This window comes from Vulpes vulpes, chromosome 12 (assembly GCF_048418805.1).
Source record: "Vulpes vulpes isolate BD-2025 chromosome 12, VulVul3, whole genome shotgun sequence".
Lineage (NCBI taxonomy): Eukaryota > Metazoa > Chordata > Mammalia > Carnivora > Canidae > Vulpes > Vulpes vulpes.
Window position 1 is genome coordinate 46,662,345 of NC_132791.1, and position 18,261 is coordinate 46,680,605.

General features: G+C 36.2%; 1 protein-coding gene across 28 annotated transcripts in view; it reads right to left on the reverse strand.

The window, feature by feature from the left end:
- Window positions 1-18,261, reverse strand: part of KDM4C (lysine demethylase 4C) — a 460,147-nt gene that overhangs the window by 185,057 nt on the left and 256,829 nt on the right. For all 28 annotated transcript variants that reach the window (XM_072728386.1, XM_072728383.1, XM_072728376.1 and 25 more), the window contains 2 exons: window positions 4,933-5,126; window positions 1,394-1,632 (listed from right to left, as the gene is read on the reverse strand). In XM_072728386.1, coding sequence (XP_072584487.1) covers window positions 1,394-1,632; window positions 4,933-5,126 — 433 coding nt within the window. The remainder of the gene's footprint in view (window positions 1-1,393; window positions 1,633-4,932; window positions 5,127-18,261) is intronic.

An 18,261-nucleotide genomic window follows, 5' to 3' on the forward strand; every position in this document is an offset into this window, starting at 1 on the left:
CACTGCTTGCTACTTCTTTCTCTACCTTCTCCACCTTGCAATTTTCTATTAATTCATCACAAATTAATTCAGGTGTCACCTAGTCCTGCAAACCTTGCCAGGCCAGCCTCTGGTCTTCCTGTAGTCTTTCCTTGGTATAACAGCAATACCCTAAGACATACATCTCTATTATGGTATTTATCACACTGGATTGTAATTGCATGTTTGTCTAGCTCTCCAATACAGTATGAACTGACTAAAAAGAAAGTCTATTATTTAAACTATTTAAACACAGATGGTTGAAGGGCAAAAAGTAGTGAAAACGGAGACACAAGAGAGAATCAAAACAGGACTATGATAAGGACTTTTTCTTTTACTCTAAGAATAAGAGTAAAAAGAAAGTAGGGGGGATCCCTGGGTGGCGCAGTGGTTTGGCGCCTGCCTTTGGCCCAGGGCGCAATCCTGGAGACCCGGGATCGAATCCCACATCGGGCTCCCGGTGCATGGAGCCTGCTTCTCCCTCTGCCTGTGTCTCTGCCTCTCTCTCTCTCTGTGACTATCATAAATAAAAAATTTAAAAAAAAAAAAGAAAGTAGGGACAAGACCTACCCTACATCTTTTAAAAGGATCACTCCTACTGCCCTATGCAGAAGTGACAAGCATGAGTAGAGGGTAGACACCGGAAGAACAGAAAAGAAGCAGTTTCTGCAACAGTCCAGTCAAGAGATAATGATGGAACTTTGAACAAGGAAGGAATAAGGGGTGGATGGTCAGATTTGGGGGAGTCCCACAGTTGAAATATAGACTAGATGAGAAATTATCAATTAGCTCAATTAGTAAAAGAACAAAAATTCCAACAAATATTAAAGAGGTAAAGCATTACAGTAGTTTCAGAAAAATCTACTATAAAAGGGAAGAAAGCAAAGTAGTTGAGACTGAAAGTGATGACTTTAGAGAAATGGCCACGGGACCATACACACCATTTCAAAAACTGAATGATTCTTGTTATTCTTTTTTAAAATCTTAATATTTATTTTCTTCTTAAAATTAAGTTGAAAGCTGAAAAACCTGCAAAGAATTATCTATAATTGGTTTTTACTATTCCATGTGAATTTAAGAGAAACTTTCCAAGAATGTATTGTGCATTATAAATTCAGTTGCGCCCCCCTCAAAAATTTTTTTCATTTTAGCATTTTTTTTTATTAAATCAAATAGGCACTGCTGGCTGTCTCATCATTCCATCACACATAGCAGTGATCCAATATTCACTTGGCCTTCTATTACTTCATAGCATTAGATGCTTTACTGATTAAGCTATGTAGAAAGGTAAGATACCTATCCTAGAACACAGATTTAAGGCATCAGATCAGCCATCTCAATACTTAAATGTGAAACCTAACATTCAGTTTCTCACCTGGGAGTTTGATATTATCTGATGAATTCTGATCTGGCTGCTTCCTGCTAGGAGAAGCTTCTTCTTCTGAAGGTGCTTCTGTGTTCCCCATCCTCACCGCTTTTTCTGGTTTTTCACTGACCTTGGGATCATCTGGGTCTGTGTCAGGGGAGAGGCTCTGTGCCCCCTCGACTGCAGGTGACACCTCTTCATCCTCCTCATTCTTAAGTCTCTTAGAATGAGAACCAGTACACTGGAAACTATTAACACAGATTTAAGAGAAACTGTGGTGAGAGCAGAATGCTTGCAGTGGACAAGATAAAACACATACCAATACAAATGCTATTTTCATTTACTAAAAGAAGGAAAAAAACTGATAGCTTTTTAAGCATTATGCAAAAATAATATTCATAAATAATAATTTTAGAATTGAAATCTTAGTGGTTTTAATAACAATTCACTAAAAATGAAAATTAAAACAACTGTAAATAATTGATTATTAAACATTATTGGGGAAATATCATTGCTAAAATTGTAATAACAATATTAAAATCAGTTTGAAAATAAAGGGAAAATAATGACATGGGGGATAATAAAGTCATTAAATAGTTTTAGGTAATAAAGAAAGGAAAAGGAAAAGAGGAGATCTCTATAAGCTGTTATTAAAATCTCAGTAGATTATTTACATCCTAAGGTGAACTAGTGGCCATACACTTTCCTGAGTTTCATATAATTCTGAAGTACACATGAAAATCATTAAAATTAAATGCCAAATCATCATTAGCCAAAGAAATTAAGAGAAAAAGCAGGTTAACTATATGTATTTAGCATCTTATATCTACTTCTTATTTTCAGAGTGGACACCATTTTAATTTTTTTCTTCTCAGTATTTTCCAGAAAGTCACTTGATGGCTTTGTTGTCGATGCCTTTTGTATAAGACACATTTCAAACACTATCATTTAATTACAACTCAAATCTAAGCAACATGTATTTCCATGTCCACACACACGCCTCACTAGGCACTACAGGAAGTCAGGGAGGGCAGGGTTTTGAAATGAAGGGGTAGCCAAGGATAACCTATGTAAATTAGCTTTCTCTGCTACTGGCAGTACTAATACCATCATCACCATTATCACTTTTACTGAAAACCCATGCATTGGCCATGCTGGAAATCTTCACATTATAAATAGCACAGTACATGTCAAATAAGATGCCTGGGACACCTGGATGGCTCAGTGGTTGAGCATCTGCCTTTGGCTCAGGTCATGATCCCAGGATGGAGTCCCATATTAGGTTCCCCACAGGGAGCCTGCTTCTCCCTCTGCCTATGTTTCTGCCTCTCTCTCTCTCTCTCTCTCTCTCTCTGTGTGTGTGTCTCTCATGAAAAAATAAATAAAATCTTTTAAAAAATAAAATAAAATACGATGGCTAATATCTCTTTGACATTTCAGTGAATCATTCACTTCATTGGATTTCCTGGATAGAGTATTATTTAAGGGAGAGCAGCAATGCCAAGCCACAAGGCTGAGCATAATCAATGAGTGCCCCTTACCATGATGATTGCTTTCTAACTGGATGAGCAAAGTCCATTGATTATTTTAACCTACTAAAAGGCATTTCAAATCTGCTCAATGTCATAGATCTGTTCTTTATCAACCTAAAAGGACCACGGTAGTTAGTAACTAGGAGACCAGTTCATTCACCTAATTAAAGTATTATGTTTTCTGTCCATTAAAGAACAAGTCTCAAGATGTTCTACTGGTTTTTCTTCTGAACTCAGATTGACTACTGCCTTCTCCCACTGGGTAGCCTTTCTGGCATTGATTCTCTAAATCGGTATTTCCCAAACTTTTTTTAATACAACCAACCCATTATATGTTATACATTTTAGAGAGTGACATGACACACTCATACATACATGCTCACATGTCAGGAATTAATACCCTTACCACAGAGAAGGACTAAAATACTTTTTATTCCATTTTGCTTCCTAAATTAAAAATGCTGTTCCTAACCTACTAAATTGACTTGAAAACTAACAGTTTTAAAATCACTGCTGTAAACTGTAAGGTAAAATAAGAACACTTGAGTTTTAGTTCTGCTACTAATTCTGTGCCTCAGGTATATCTCTTAGAAAATGCAGAAATCTGACTCCATGTTCTTAAGTTTCCTCCACTCACTACCATTCTTAAATAGCAGAAAATAAACATTAAATAAGAAAATAAGCATCAGAAGTGTGGGCAAAGATTTAAAATTACAGTTATTTATTTAATGGCAAAAAAAAAACTAGAAAGGAGCTATAGACCTATATATGGGGGATTAAATACATGCAGTCATTAAGTGTCATGCTGTAACAAATCATTTAATTACGTGAAAAACACTCATAAAACTGGTCATCAAAGGGTTAACAGAGCATGGCCCCAATTTTGGAAACATATATTCTAAAATATAGTAAATACATATGTAAACGATATCTACCAAATGTTAACACTGGTTATCTCTGGATTGTGACGTTATGCGTGATTTGGGATTCCTTCACTATTCTTTTCCTTACTTTACAAATATTCTCCAATGCCAAATATTACTTTTACAATCTGAAAGAAAAACAATGAGTAATATTGGCAAATAAAAGTATATTATAAACCTAGAAAATATAAGAGCCTAAAAAGGTTGCCTAAGGACCTGAGCAACAGAACACACACTCCATTCAATGGGTTTTAAAATAGCAAGATGCCCAAAGATGACCTAAAAGCTTTTGAAATGGCCCTGGACACAAAAATGGAATACAGAATAAAGTTCACATGGACAGGGGATCCCTGGGTGGCTCAGCAGTTTAGCACCTGCCTTCAGCCCAGGGCATGATCCTGGAGTCCCAGGATCAAGTCCTACATCAGGCTCCCAGCATGGAGCCTGCTTCTCTCTCTGCCTGTGTCTCTGCCTCTCTCTCTCTCTCCCTCTCTCTCTCTCTCTCTCTCTGTCTCTCATGAATAAATAAATAAAATCTTAAAAAAAAAAAAAGTTCACACGGACAACCATGTCAAATATCACGTGCTCTGCTTCACATCTCGTTAAAGAATAAAACCATATGTATAAAATGTAGCAAAATATAGGCATCCCAATGAGTAAAGTATCTCAAATGTTTGACAAATGAGGAAGAAAACAACTAAAGTCAGAAAATCAGTAGCAAAATGAGAAAGTTTGACATCAAGTTACTGAAGTTTATAAAAATATGGAGATGAATAAAACACAGTAATACAACGTAATACAACCTTACTGTACATTAGTGTAAGGGGTGTAGGAGGCTCCAGGACTCTTCTATTTGCCACGTACAGCATGTCAGATATATTCTCAAGCACATTATACACCCCTTCCTATATTTTATTTATTATACTTAAGAATTATAAATACTATGCCTCAAATTTTCAATAAGATATTAAGTAAATTTATGATGAAAAAACAGGAAAAAGCAAATAAATAGTTTTTGAGACCATCACATTCAATGACCCATTTTCATTGAGAAAGTACAACAAGTGCAATGGGGTGGGAAAGAAATCATTACCTCCTGGATGCTTTTCTTACTTTCCTCCTCCTCTGTAGCCATGCTTTCACTTCAGGTGTGGATTCTGGAGTAGGCTTTGTATGATCAATGGTATATATATCCTTTCCTTGCTTCCAAAGCTGATATCTGTCTGGCTGAAATTTCCTCACAAAGATATCCATTGAAATTTTCACCATGTCTTTCCTGCAGGTGCACTGAAAAGCAAAACAGGGTTGGAGTGCTTTAAACATTGTACCAACTACATAAAGTCACATTGAGTCATGCTTTGTATGTACCATACATGAATACTCACTACATACCTGAGGATAATGTTTTATACTTTCAAATATGCAGTGAGTGATAAATTCAATTTTTTTCTGAATGGAGGTGACAATCTATACATTCATGTTTACAAATGATAAAATAAGATGACACATGCTGAGTGAAGTAAGTCAATTGGAGAAGGACAAATAGTGTATGTTCTCATTCATTTGGGGAATATAAATAACAGTGAAAGGGAATATAAGGGAAGGGAGAAGAAAAAGACTCCTAACTCGGGGAAACGAACTAGGGGTGGTGGAAGGGGAGGAGGGCGGGGGGTGGGGGTGAATGGGTGACGGGCACTGAGGGGGGCACTTGACGGGATGAGCACTGGGTGTTATTCTGTATGTTGGTAAAATGAACACCAATAAAAAATTAATTTATTTAAAAAAAAATAGGATGACATAATGCATTATACAGTTCATCAAGAACTTGTATCAAAAACAACTAAAAGGCAAGAGCACATTTTTGAAAGCTGCCTGCAACAAAAGGATTGCCCTCTCATCGTATGTGTATCACTGCACTGAATGCTGGAAGGCCTATAAAGCTGAAAACCTAAGTTGCAATGAATAAAAGTAGCCAATGTATATTTGTTTAGAAAAATTCAACCAAAATATATTCTCACAAATTAACCAATAATTAGAGCAAATGACTGACTTCTCTTCTATGTCCTATCCATAAGACACCCACCATCATCATTTTAAATATATAACTAAGAAGAAGGAATAGTGTTAAGGGGAGAAATTCAAAGAAAAGATTATTTTAAATATACTCCAACTTTGATTATCATGAATATATACTCAGCAGTTCCATCTCATAAAACAAGTTTCCTTTAAAGACTTCAACAGCTTAAATTAATGTTTAGGTTGACATTCCATATAACAAGGCAGATATCATTTAAGACAATCCCTAACACACCTGGTGACAGACTGGTTGACTCAACAACAGCTTTGAAACAGTAAGTCTCTCAAATACACTGGTGATAAAATTATCATCTCCATCCAAATTGATTTCAAAGCCTTAATAATCTCAATTAATAATCTTAATTAATCTCCAGACTGTACTATGTGTAGAGTTCAAATCTTGACAGGTATAAATGCTTTAAAATTTCAGGAAACACCTTACACTCAACCTGACTAAAATAACTTCTTTAACTGCAAACAAACATTCTGTTATCGATGATCCATGATTCTTCCATTCTCCTACATTCATAGTCAACATTTCCCAGTCCTTCCCTTTTCCTCCACTCCTAGAAATTCTGTCATCATCTACAATTAGTTCTTCCTTTAAAATGTTTCCTACATTAGGCCCTTAGAGCTGTGTCCTTCCATCTTCACTTTCACACACTGAACCCTAGCATTACAAAGCAAACTCATTTCTCTGCTTATAGTCACTCCTAGCACCAATTCATCTTTATAGCTGTCACTTTAATCCCCCTCAAATATAACATATCATTTCTGAGTTCAATAAGCTGAAATCTATGTTGCTCTGCTTTTAGAAGACAATCTAGACTCCTGAGTATAGCATTCAAGGGATCCAAGATTTGACTCTGTCAGTGAGATTTCCAAGGTTCTCTCCCTTCCAAGCCAACATGAATACTCCTCTTCAACCCAAGGACCATATTCATTAGAGCCCAAATGCACTAGATGCTTCCTTAACTCAGTACTTCTGCTCCTACCAGAATGCCTTCCTGCTCATTCTTCTGCTATTACAAAAAAACAAAAAAAATTTCGTCCTAACCACTATAAATTGTACCAACTATTCCTCTGAATGCAGTACTGTTTACCTACAACTCTGCTTTCTATCATTAGTTAAGTATAGAGAGAGTTTTATAACGTTTTGCTATAATTATCTTGGCCTGGAATGGAATGTGAGAAATTTTAGGATATTTTGGGTTAAGATACAATCTTTCCACTGAAGGAATAAACAGAAGTTCAGATTCATCAGCAGAAACTTTCTTATTTTCTTTAAGTGTTACCAATATTTGCATTATGAAGAAAAGTAAGGGACATAGACAATTAAGTTTCTCTGGCGAGGGAGAATTTTTTTTTTTAAGATTTTATTTATTTATTCATGAGAGACAGAGAAAGAGAGGCAAAGACACAGGCAGAGGGAGAAGCAGGCTCCCCACAAGGAGCCTGATGCAGGACTCAATCCCAGACCTCGGGATCACACCCTAAACTGAAGGCAGAGGCTCAATCCCTGAGCCACTCAGGCGTCCCAGCAAGGGAGAATTTTGTCTTACACATCTTACTTCCCCTTCCCCTCTCCCAGAAGTCCTAGATTTTGTAAACATGCAACAAGACCTACCACTCAGCTGATTGCTTGACTCACTAAAAAAGGATTAAGTGTTATCTCCAAAATAAAGTATTCAGAAATAGTCAAAAATACCCAAAATAATGCAAGGAACAATATCAGAGTCGAAAATAGTAAAATTCAGCAGCACAGAGAAATCTATTCTTGTTAGTACTGACAAATAGTAACAATCATCTAAATCCTCAGGAGAGAATGCACTACATAAATTTATTAGTAGGAAAGTATGACCTTAACAGTCCCATTTAGAAATAAAGAAACTTGCAAGCTACATATTAATACTAAGAACAATAATAAGTAACAGATAATACTTTCCAAGCAAACTATTTGTGATATCAAGTCAAAATACTAATAAGAATGGCTATTTTTGCTACACATATTGGTTAAAAAATGCTAAGTCCAAATTTAAAGAGAATTGTCAGGAGTCTGTATGCATTGAATTCTTCCTTATTTCACCACCCAAAGACTTAAGAATCATGACTATTTGCTCTTGTCTCGCAAGAAGTCAAATTCACACTATTATTTATACTGAAAACCTTCAGTCTAATTTAAAGATGACAATGCTTTAAAAATGCAACTTTCTAAGACAGAAAATACTAAGTTAGTTGTCTCAATTGTAGAATTGGAATTGTCACATAACCACAATAAATAAATGATAAAAAATAAGTTAATACTTAAAATACCCAAACTGAGGTGTTACTTAACATATTTCCTTTGTGACACACAGGATGGTTAATTAGTTATGAAAAAACTACTTTCATGTGCAAATGTCTGATAAGGGAGGCTTTGAAGGTGTGAAAAAATGAAACAATTCTGCTTCTCAGTCTATTTATATGAATTAAATAATTAGGAAGGAACTAAGAAAAGGATACCTTAGTAGCAACTTGATATGGCTGTTGTGGTTATTATGAGGGTGTTACAGGTTGAATTGTGACCCCTTCAAAAGGTATGGTGAAGTACTTACCCCAAGTATATCAGAATGTGATCCTATTTGGAAACAGAGTTAATGCAAAAGTAATGACTTAAGGTCATACTGGAATAGGGTGGGCCTACTGGATTAACCAATAGCACTGGTATCCTTATCAGAAAAGAAGAAACATAATCACACAAGGGAGAAGGCCATCTGAAGATGAAGGCACAGGTTGGAGTAATATGTCTACAGAACAAAGACTACAGAGGGTTAACTTCCACCACCAGGAAGAGGCTGGTAGGATCTTAGAGGGAGGACAGACCTGCTGGCACCTTGATTTTAGATTTCTAGCATCCATAACTGAGACAATACATTTCTGTTATTTTAAGCCATCCAGTTTGTGGTGCTTTGTTTCAGCAGTTCTCAGAAATGAATACAGCCTTAGAAGACTAATAACAAATTGTTGATACTGGCAAGTGCATTACTGCTGTAACCAATGCCTAAAAAATGTGGAAGTAGCTTTGGAGAAGAAAAGAGTAAAGAAACTTTCCATCATCATAAGCAATACATACACTGTCATGAATAGAATGGCTGCTAGACATACGAACTTTGTTAAAGGTGCTTTTGGCAAGGTCTTGGATGGAAATGAGGACAATGGTATTGGACACTGGTGGAAAGGTGATCCCTCTTACAAAGTGGCAGAATTAAGTTCTTCTGTTGGGTGGCAGGTAAAACTTGTAAATGATGAGCTTAAATATGTAGTTGAGGATACTTCCAAGGGAAGTATGGAAAGTGCAGCCTTGTTTTCTTTGCTGTTTATCATAAAATAGGAGAGGGAAATAATAAACTATCTGATAAAGGAACTGCTAAGCAAAAAGGAAAATCTCAGCCTATCCACATAAGCATGGTCTGGAGACCGGGCCAATGGTTTGTGGGACAAATACCTGCTATGGAGATTCAGCATGTGAATTATGGATCACCTCAATCATCTCAGTGGAAGCCAGGACTAGAGATGTGGTTATCCTGGAGAGAAATATGGAGGGCTTCCCGGTCTGATGGCTTGGAGAGCCATAATTGCGCAGAAAGCCAACACAGTTTTCAAGATTTTTATACCAGCAAAAATTCTGCTAGCTTGGACTGAAAGGGCTAATAGAGACAGAATAAAATGAAGAATGACTCTAAGGGCAAAGTCACCAAAATAAGGACTGAACTAATAGGATTTCCTCAGGCTGTCAGAGCAGCCTTAACAAATTAATATACTGGGGGTACAGAAAGATGCTATCACACATTTTTTATAAGATACATAATTGAGGGATTAAATCAATCAGAAAACACATTCATGTTAAGTTCTTCTAAAGAATAAAAACCCCACAAAAATTGCTATCTATTCTAAGGTATAAAAGATACTATGCAAATCATTCCTTTAAATATATTAAATTATTCCTTTAAAATTCTATCTGGGATTGTATCTTAGAAGATTAGGTAAAGAAAAAAAAAATGCTATCAATTTGTTGAGGAACTAGAAGAATACTATGATCCAGCATAGTATGGTACTTAAAAATCTGAATTCAACCCCACAACACTAGCTGTGTAACCTTATTCAAGTTATTGAACCTCTCTGTGCCTCAGTTTCCTCATCTGAAAAACTGAGCATAATAATGTTAACTACCCCCAGGAGGATGATAAAAAGATTAAACTTTTCATACTTGAAAAACATTTACTTAGACTCTTCTAAGTGTGATTATCAGTGCCTACTTACAAAAAAAAAATAGGATAAATCTTACACAAATAGTCTTATACTGGTCTGACCACAAGAAAATAGGGATTCCTAGTATTATTAAATTTTGCCTTACTGAGAAAGTTGAATCAACTGAGGCCATAAGAATCAAGCTACCAAGTCTAACAAATGGTCATAAGTGTCAAGGAGAAGAGCACAGTGGTTTTGAAGAATCAAGAGCAATCATGGACTTCTAGTTAACTGAGAGATAATGTAAGAAGACTGGGTCATCATGATGGGTGGAATCACTGCAGTGCCCACTCAGCTCCTGACTGGGTCATTTCTGCAGTCACACTGAACTTCTTGGCTTTCCATCTTTAAGAAATCACGGAACTGGGTAGCCCTGGTGGCTCAGTGGTTTACCACTGCCTTCAACCCAGGGTGTGATCCTGGAGACCTGATATCAAGTCCCACGTCAGGCTTCCTGCATGGAGTCTGCTTCTCCCTCTGCCTGTGTCTCTGCCATTCTCTCTCTCTCTTTCTCTCTCTCTCTCTCTCTCTCTCTCTCTCTCTGTCTCTCATGAATAAATAAACAAAATCTTAAAAAAAAAAATCACGGAACTGAAGGCACAGTTGAAGTCAAGCATTTATGAGAGGAAAAAAAAACCTGCCTGGTGCCAAAGGTAGGGTACTGTAGTAGAGTAAGATGGAGGTGGAGGTGGAATTCATGTGACTTCTCCACTGTAACTACAACAAAGGAGAGAACTTCTTTTCATTTTAAGAGATTGGTATTAGGTGGCTCCATGTATGTAGTTTTAAGAGACATGAGATAATATCCATCGAATCACAGCATTAAAGGGTAACTTCTGTAAAATAAAAAAATATGTTCTCTTCTTTCTCACATACAATATTCCATTGAATGTCAACTATAAAATATCATAGAACAGTGAGAATAAATAATGTTTAAAATTTAAAGAGAATTACTCTCTTTCCTAGAAATTATTAATTTCCCAACAATTATGAAAAGGGCCCAATACATAGGATGAATCAGATTTACTAAATTAGGACAATCAAAAAGTGGGAAGGAGCCAATGATGGAAAATCTTGTTTTGAAGATTTATTAGTGTCCAAATGAAGTACATATTGTCATTTTCTGCTAACACAGGACTTCTTAGTATATCTTTAAATCTAAGAATACTGTCCTTTGTAAAATAACACTAAGATGTAAAATATTATTTAACAATAAAAATGACTCACTCCTTTTTCATCTTCCAGGGATCTCATTTGTAGGCATTCAGAATGGCCCAGTGTTTGACATACTGTCAGAGCCTGTCCTACAATATGGCCTCTAATATAAGTAGTCTGTCCCAAACCTTTGGTAATAGAATTATTTACCTTTTTACCAAGAAAGTTGGGAAAGTGCCAAAATCTGCATGTGGAATGTGGCATGTGACATATGCCTAGGCCAGCTTTGAGGAGTTAGTGCTGTGAGATCTAAAGTTTTTACAAAGTTGTCTAAAATGAAAAAACATGTCAGCAGGGCCTATGGTGGTTCCATGAGTGCTAAGTGTGTCAGTGAAAATATCAAGTGTACTTTCCTTAAGAGCAGAAAATCACTGTGAAGTATAGAAGACACAAGCAGAATTAGAAAGCAAAATTTTTTAAATAAAGTTTTTGAGTGATAAAAAAAATTAAAAGGCAAATAAAATGACTCATTTTAAAAACACAGGCCCATTTCCCATTTCCTTCAGAAATTCAAATCAATAATTTGAAAAGCTAGTTTTAAACATCCTGTTTTTATATCAAAATCTAGGCCCCCCCAAATATTATTAAAAGTTATCAGTTAATTATCTCTAAGGCACAACCAAATTGCTATAAGATCAGAAATCTAGTACCCCCATTTCCTATCCAACAGATAGCAAAAAATGTCTATTTCTCCAAATATATCTATATTACATAATCTATAAAAATATGGGAATGTACATAAAATGTAAAATTGACAAATGTTCAATGGAATCACTGTCACTGGCTTAGAGAAACCCAAAAGTTTGTACATTATAAGCTGTCCTTTGAAAGAATATTTCATAAATAAAGAACAAGGAAGAGAGATCTTTTCCATTTCATTGTTTTCTAACAACCTACTTTTTTTAGCTATGACAGTAAGAATTAAGAAGAATGTGTTATTAACAAAATTAGACAAAAATTATTCATTATTTCTACATTAAGTAGCGAAGACATTGCTAAGTATGAGGCACAACAATCCCTTATTTAGCCAAAACTGTAACTTATGGTGATAACTAATTAAGGCCCAAATCAGTAACTAGACCTAACATGTAATTTTATTCTAAATTATCAAACTACCGTTTATAGTAACAGATAATTTAGTGCTCAGTAAGTTCAGATACTTCATTGAAAAAAAGGGGGAGCTAGACAATTCTAGGAGTACAGAAAGAAGAGAAAGACTACAGAGAGGAGATATTAAATTGGCAAGGCTGTAATGTGTCCTTCTTAACCATGGTTTTTGACCAGCTGATCTACAATCTACCAAGGTTGCTTCTCTTTCGTTTCTCCCTATTCTAAGAGTATTTTATCCATTTTCAATGTGGATGACCAGACCCTAAACACTCTTCTCTCTTTACACATGTAAATAAAAACCTGTTGGAAAACTTAGTAGCATGAAAACAAATTATGTTACTAGTGAAACTGTAAGTACTCTCAAATTTCCATCTTCAACTTACATCTACATAATCATCTACCCACTCAATATAAATGGAAAGTTTCCACTGTATCATATCAAACTTACAGAAGAAAAAGGTCCACAGTTCATTCATTAAATCTGTAGAATTCCAAATTTCCCAGGATGTTTTCTGCTACATTTACACCTAGTTATTTCTCATTCTAAGAATGAGGAACAATATTTTGCAAAATGCACTCAGATTTATAGGTTAAAATTTCTGATGAGTATTTTCTGGTATTATGTTCCAACAGAGAAACCACACATTTTTTAATGAAGTTTAATCAAATTTCTATTTTAATAGAAATGTGGCTTCAACTAAAGAGTTATTAAGAAACATTAAATAAAGACAATTTTAGAAAACAGATCCAATATGCAGTTAGTGAAGCCAGTATGTACCGACAAGGTATTGTTCTACTATTTGTAGAAGTATTGAGACCAAAAAGATACTACAAAAACTGCCTAAGGAGCTTTGTTCTTTACCTGTTCACTAGACACAAATAATGCATAAAAGCGTTTAACATGCTATAAGTATCAGGTGCATACATCCCTTTGAATTAGTATTTTTATATTCTTTCAGTAAATACCAAGTAGGGCAATTGCTAGGTTATAGGGTAATTCTGTTTTTAACTTTTTGAGGAACCTCTGTACCATTTTCCACAGTGGCTACACTAGTTTGCTTTCCCACCAACAGAGCAAGAGGATTCTTCTCCTTTCCCCAGATCCTCACCAACACCTATTGTACTTATATTATTTGTTTCAGACATTTGTACAAGTATGAGGTGGTATCTCATTATAATTTTTTAAATTTAATTAAATTCAATGTATTAAAATATAGTGTATTATTAGTTCCAGAGGTAGAGTTCAGTGATGCATCAGTCTTCTATAATACCCAGTGCCCTGGGTACTACATCACATGCCCTCCTTAATGTCCATCACCTACTTACCTCATCTCCAGATGCCCATCCCCTCCATAAGCCTTGGTTTCTTTCCTATAATTAAGAGTCTCTTATGGTTAGTCTCCCTCTCCGATTTCGTCTTGTTTTATTTTTCCCCTCCCTTACCCTATGATCTTGATTTGTTTCTTAAATTGCACATATGAGTGAAATCACAGAACTGTCCTTCACTGATTGATTTATTTTGCTTACCATAATACCCTCTAGTTCCATCCACATTGTGGCAAAAGACAAGATTCCATTTTTGATGGCTGAGTAGTATTCCATTGTGTGTTCATGTATATACATATGCCATATCTTCTTTATCCATCCATTTGTCGATGGACATCTGGGCTCTTTCCAGCTTGGCTACTGTGGACATTGCAGCTACAAACATTGAGGTGCAGGTGCCCCTGCAGATTACTACATTTGTATCCTTTGGGTAAATAAGTACCTAGTAGTGCAACTTCTGGGTTATAGGGTAGCTATATTTTCGACTTTTTGAGGAACCTCCACACTGTTTTCCAGAGTGGCTGCACCAACTTCCTTCTTGCCAACAGTGTAAGAGGGTTCCCCTTTCTCCACATCCTCACCAGCATCTATTCTTTCCTGATGTATTAGTTTTAGCCATTCTGATGGGTGTGAGGGGGTATCTCATTGTGGTTTTGTTTTGTTATAAAGATTTATTTATTTATTTATGAGACACACAGAGAGAGAAGCAAAGACATAGGCAGAGGGAGAAGCAGGCTCCCTGTGGGGAGCCCAATGTGGGACTCAATCCCAGGACCCTGGGATCAGGCCCTGAGCAGTAGGCAGATGTTCAACCACTGAGCCACCCAGGGGTCCTTCATTGTGGTTTTGATTTGTATTTCCCAGATGTCAAATGATGTTGACTATTTCTTCATGTGTCTGTTGTCCATTTGCATGTCTTGTTTGGAGAAATGTCTGTTCACGCCTTCTGTCCATTTATTGACTAGATTATTTATTCTTTGGGTGTTGAGTTTGATAAGCTGTTTATAGATCTTGGATACTAGCCCTTTATCTGGTAAGACAATTGCAAATATCTTCTCCCATTCTGTAGGTTATCTTTTGGTTTTGTCAACTGTTTCCTTTGCTGTGCAAAAGATTTTCGTCTTGATGAAGTCACAATAGCTCATTTTTGCCTTTGTTTCCCTTGCCTAATGCAACATGTCTAGCAAGAAGTTCCTGTGGCCAAGGTCAAAGAGGTTGCTGCCTGTGTTCTCCTCTGGGATTCTGATGGCTTCTTGTTTCACATTTAGGTCTTTCATCTACTTTGACTCTATTTTTGTATATGCTGTAAGAAAATGGTCCAGTTTCATTCCTCTGCATGTGGCCGTCCAATTTTCCCAACACCATTTGTGGAAAAGACCATCTTTTTTCCATTGGATATTCTTTCCTGCTTTGTGGAAGATAAGTTGACCATAGAGTTAAGGATCCATTTCTGGGTTCTCTGTTCTGCGTGTCTGTTTTTGTACCATTATCACACTATCTTGATGATTATAGTTTTATAATAGAGTTTAAAGTCCAGAATTGTGATGCCACCAATTTTGGTTTTCATTTTCAACAATCTTTTGGCTGTTTAGGGTTTTTTCTGGTTCCATAAAAATTTTAGGATTATTTGTTCCAAGTTTGTGGATGGTATTTTGATAGGGAATGCACTGAATGTAAAGATTGTTCTGATAAGCATAGACATTTTAAAGATATTTATTCTTTCAATCCATGAGCATGGAATGTTTTTACATTGCTTTGTGTTTTCCTCAAATTCTTTCATGAGTGTTCTATAGTTTTCTAAGTACAGATTCTTTGCCTCTTTGCTCACATTTATCCTAGGTATCTTATAGTTTTTGGTGCAATTATAGATGGGATCGACTCCTTAATTTCTCTTCCTTCTGTCTCATTGTTAGCATATAGAAATGCAACTGCTTCCTGTGCACTGATTTTATATATTGCAACTTTGCTGAATTCCTGTATGAGTTCTAGCAATTTAAAGGTAGAGTCTCTTGGGTTATCTAGATAGAGTATCATGTCATCTGTGAAGAGTGAGAATTTGACGTCTTCTTTGCTGATTTGGATGCCTTTTATTTCTTTTTGTCGTCTGATGGCTGCGGCTAGGACTTCTAGAACTATGCTGAACAACAGTGGTGAGAGTGGGCATCTCTGTCATGGTCTTGACCTTAGGGGGTAAGTTCTCAGTTTTTTCCCCATTAAGAATGGTATTAGCGGGATCCCTGGGTGGCGCAGCTGTTTGGCGCCTGCCTTTGGCCCAGGGCACGATCCTGGAGACCCGGGATCGAATCCCACGTCGGGCTCCCGGTGCATGGAGCCTGCTTCTCCCTCTGCTTGTGTCTCTGCCTCTCACTCTCTCTCTCTGTGTGACTATCATAAATAAATAAAAATTAAAAAAAAAAAAAAAAGAATGGTATTAGCTGTGGGCTTTTGGTCTATGACATTTATGATACTGAGGTATATTCCCTCTATCCCTACATTGTGAAGAGTTTTAATCAAGAAAGGATGCTGTACTTTGGTCAAATGCTTTTTCTGCATTAATGGAAAGTATCATATGGTTCTTATCCTTTCTTTTATTACTTGTAATATATCACATTGATTGATTTGTGGATGTTGAACCACCCTTGCAGCCCAGAGATAAATCCCTCTTGGTCGTGGTAAATTATCCTTCTGATGTATTGTTGGACCTACTGACTATTATCTTAGTGAGAATTTTGGCATCTGTTCATCAGGCATATTGGTCTATAATTCTCCTTTATGGTGGGGTTTTTACCTGGTTTGGGGATCAAAATAATGCTGGCTTCATAGAAAGAGTTTGAGAGCTTTCCTTCTATTTCTGTTTTTTGAAACAGTGTCAGAAGAATAGGTATTAATTCTTCTTTAAATGGTTGATAGAATTCCCTTGGGAAGCCATCTGGCCCTTGATGCATGTTTGTTGAGAAATTTTTAATTACTGATTCCATTTCCTTGCTGGTTATAGGTCTGTTAAGGTTTTCTATTTCTTCCTCTTTAAGTTTTGGTAGTTTATATGTTCCTAGGAATGCATCAATTTCTTTCAGATTGCCTAATTTGTTGGCATATAGTTGCTCATAATATGTTCTTTTAATTGTATTTCTTTGGTGTTGGTTGTGATCTCTCGTCTTTCATTCATGATTTTATTTATATGGGTCCTTTCTCTTTTTGATAAGTCTGGCCAGAGGTTCATCAATCTTATTAATTCTCTCAAAGAACCAGCATTTAGTTTCGTTGATCTCTTCTGTTATTTTGGTTTCTATTTCACTGATTTCTGTTTTAATCTTTATGAATTCTCTGTTCCCTCTGGATTTAGGCTTTATTTGCTATTCTTTCTCCAGCTCCCTTAGGTATAAGGTTAGGTTGTATATTTGAGACCTTTCTTATTTCTTGCAAAAGGGTTGTATTACTATATACTTCCCTCTTACAACCACCTTTGCTGCATCCCAAAGGTTTTGAACAGTTGTGTTTTCATTTTCATTTGTCTCCATGAATTATTTAAATTCTTCTTTAATTTCCTGGTTGACCTATTCATTCTTTAGTAATATGCTCTGCAGCCTCCATGTATTTGATTTCTTTCGAAATTTCCTCTTGTGATGGAGTTCAAGTTTCAAAGCACTATGGTCTGAAAATATGCAAAGAATGATCCCAATGATCCCAGTGTGTCATTCAAAGCCCGTGATTCCTTATTGATCTTCTGCTTAGATGATCTGTTTATTGCAGTGAGTGGGGTGTTAAAGTCTCCTATTTTGAATGACAGCCTTGCTGGATGAAGTATTCTTGGATGCATTTTTCCTCATTAAGCATCCTGAATATATCATGCCAGTCCTTTCTGAACTACCAGGTCTCTGTGGATAGTTCTGCTGCCAATCTAATATCTCTACCCTTGTAGATTGTGAACCTCCTGTCCTGAGCTGCTTTCAGGATTTTCTCTTTGTCTCTGAGATTTGTAATTTTCACTATTTATGTCAGAGTGTTGACCTATTTTTATTGTTTTTGAGGGTGGTTTCTGCAACCTCCTGGATTTGAATACCTGTTCCCTTCCCCAGATTAGGGGCAGGAAATATTGTTTCCTCTTCTTCTGGGATCCCAATTATTCTAATATTGTTTCACCTTATGGTATCACTAATCTCTCAAATTCTCCCCTTGTGATCCAGTAGTTGTTTATTTTATCTCTTTTACTCAGTTTCTTTATTCTCCATCATTTTGACTTCAATATCACTAATTCTCTCTTCTGCCTCATTCATCCTATTTTTTCTTGCATCTCATTAGCAGCCTTTATGATTTTGACTTAATTAGATTTTAGTTCTTTTATTTCTCTAGAAAGGGATTCTCGAGTGTATCTCTCAATACACTGTATACTCTTTTATGTTTTTTCAAG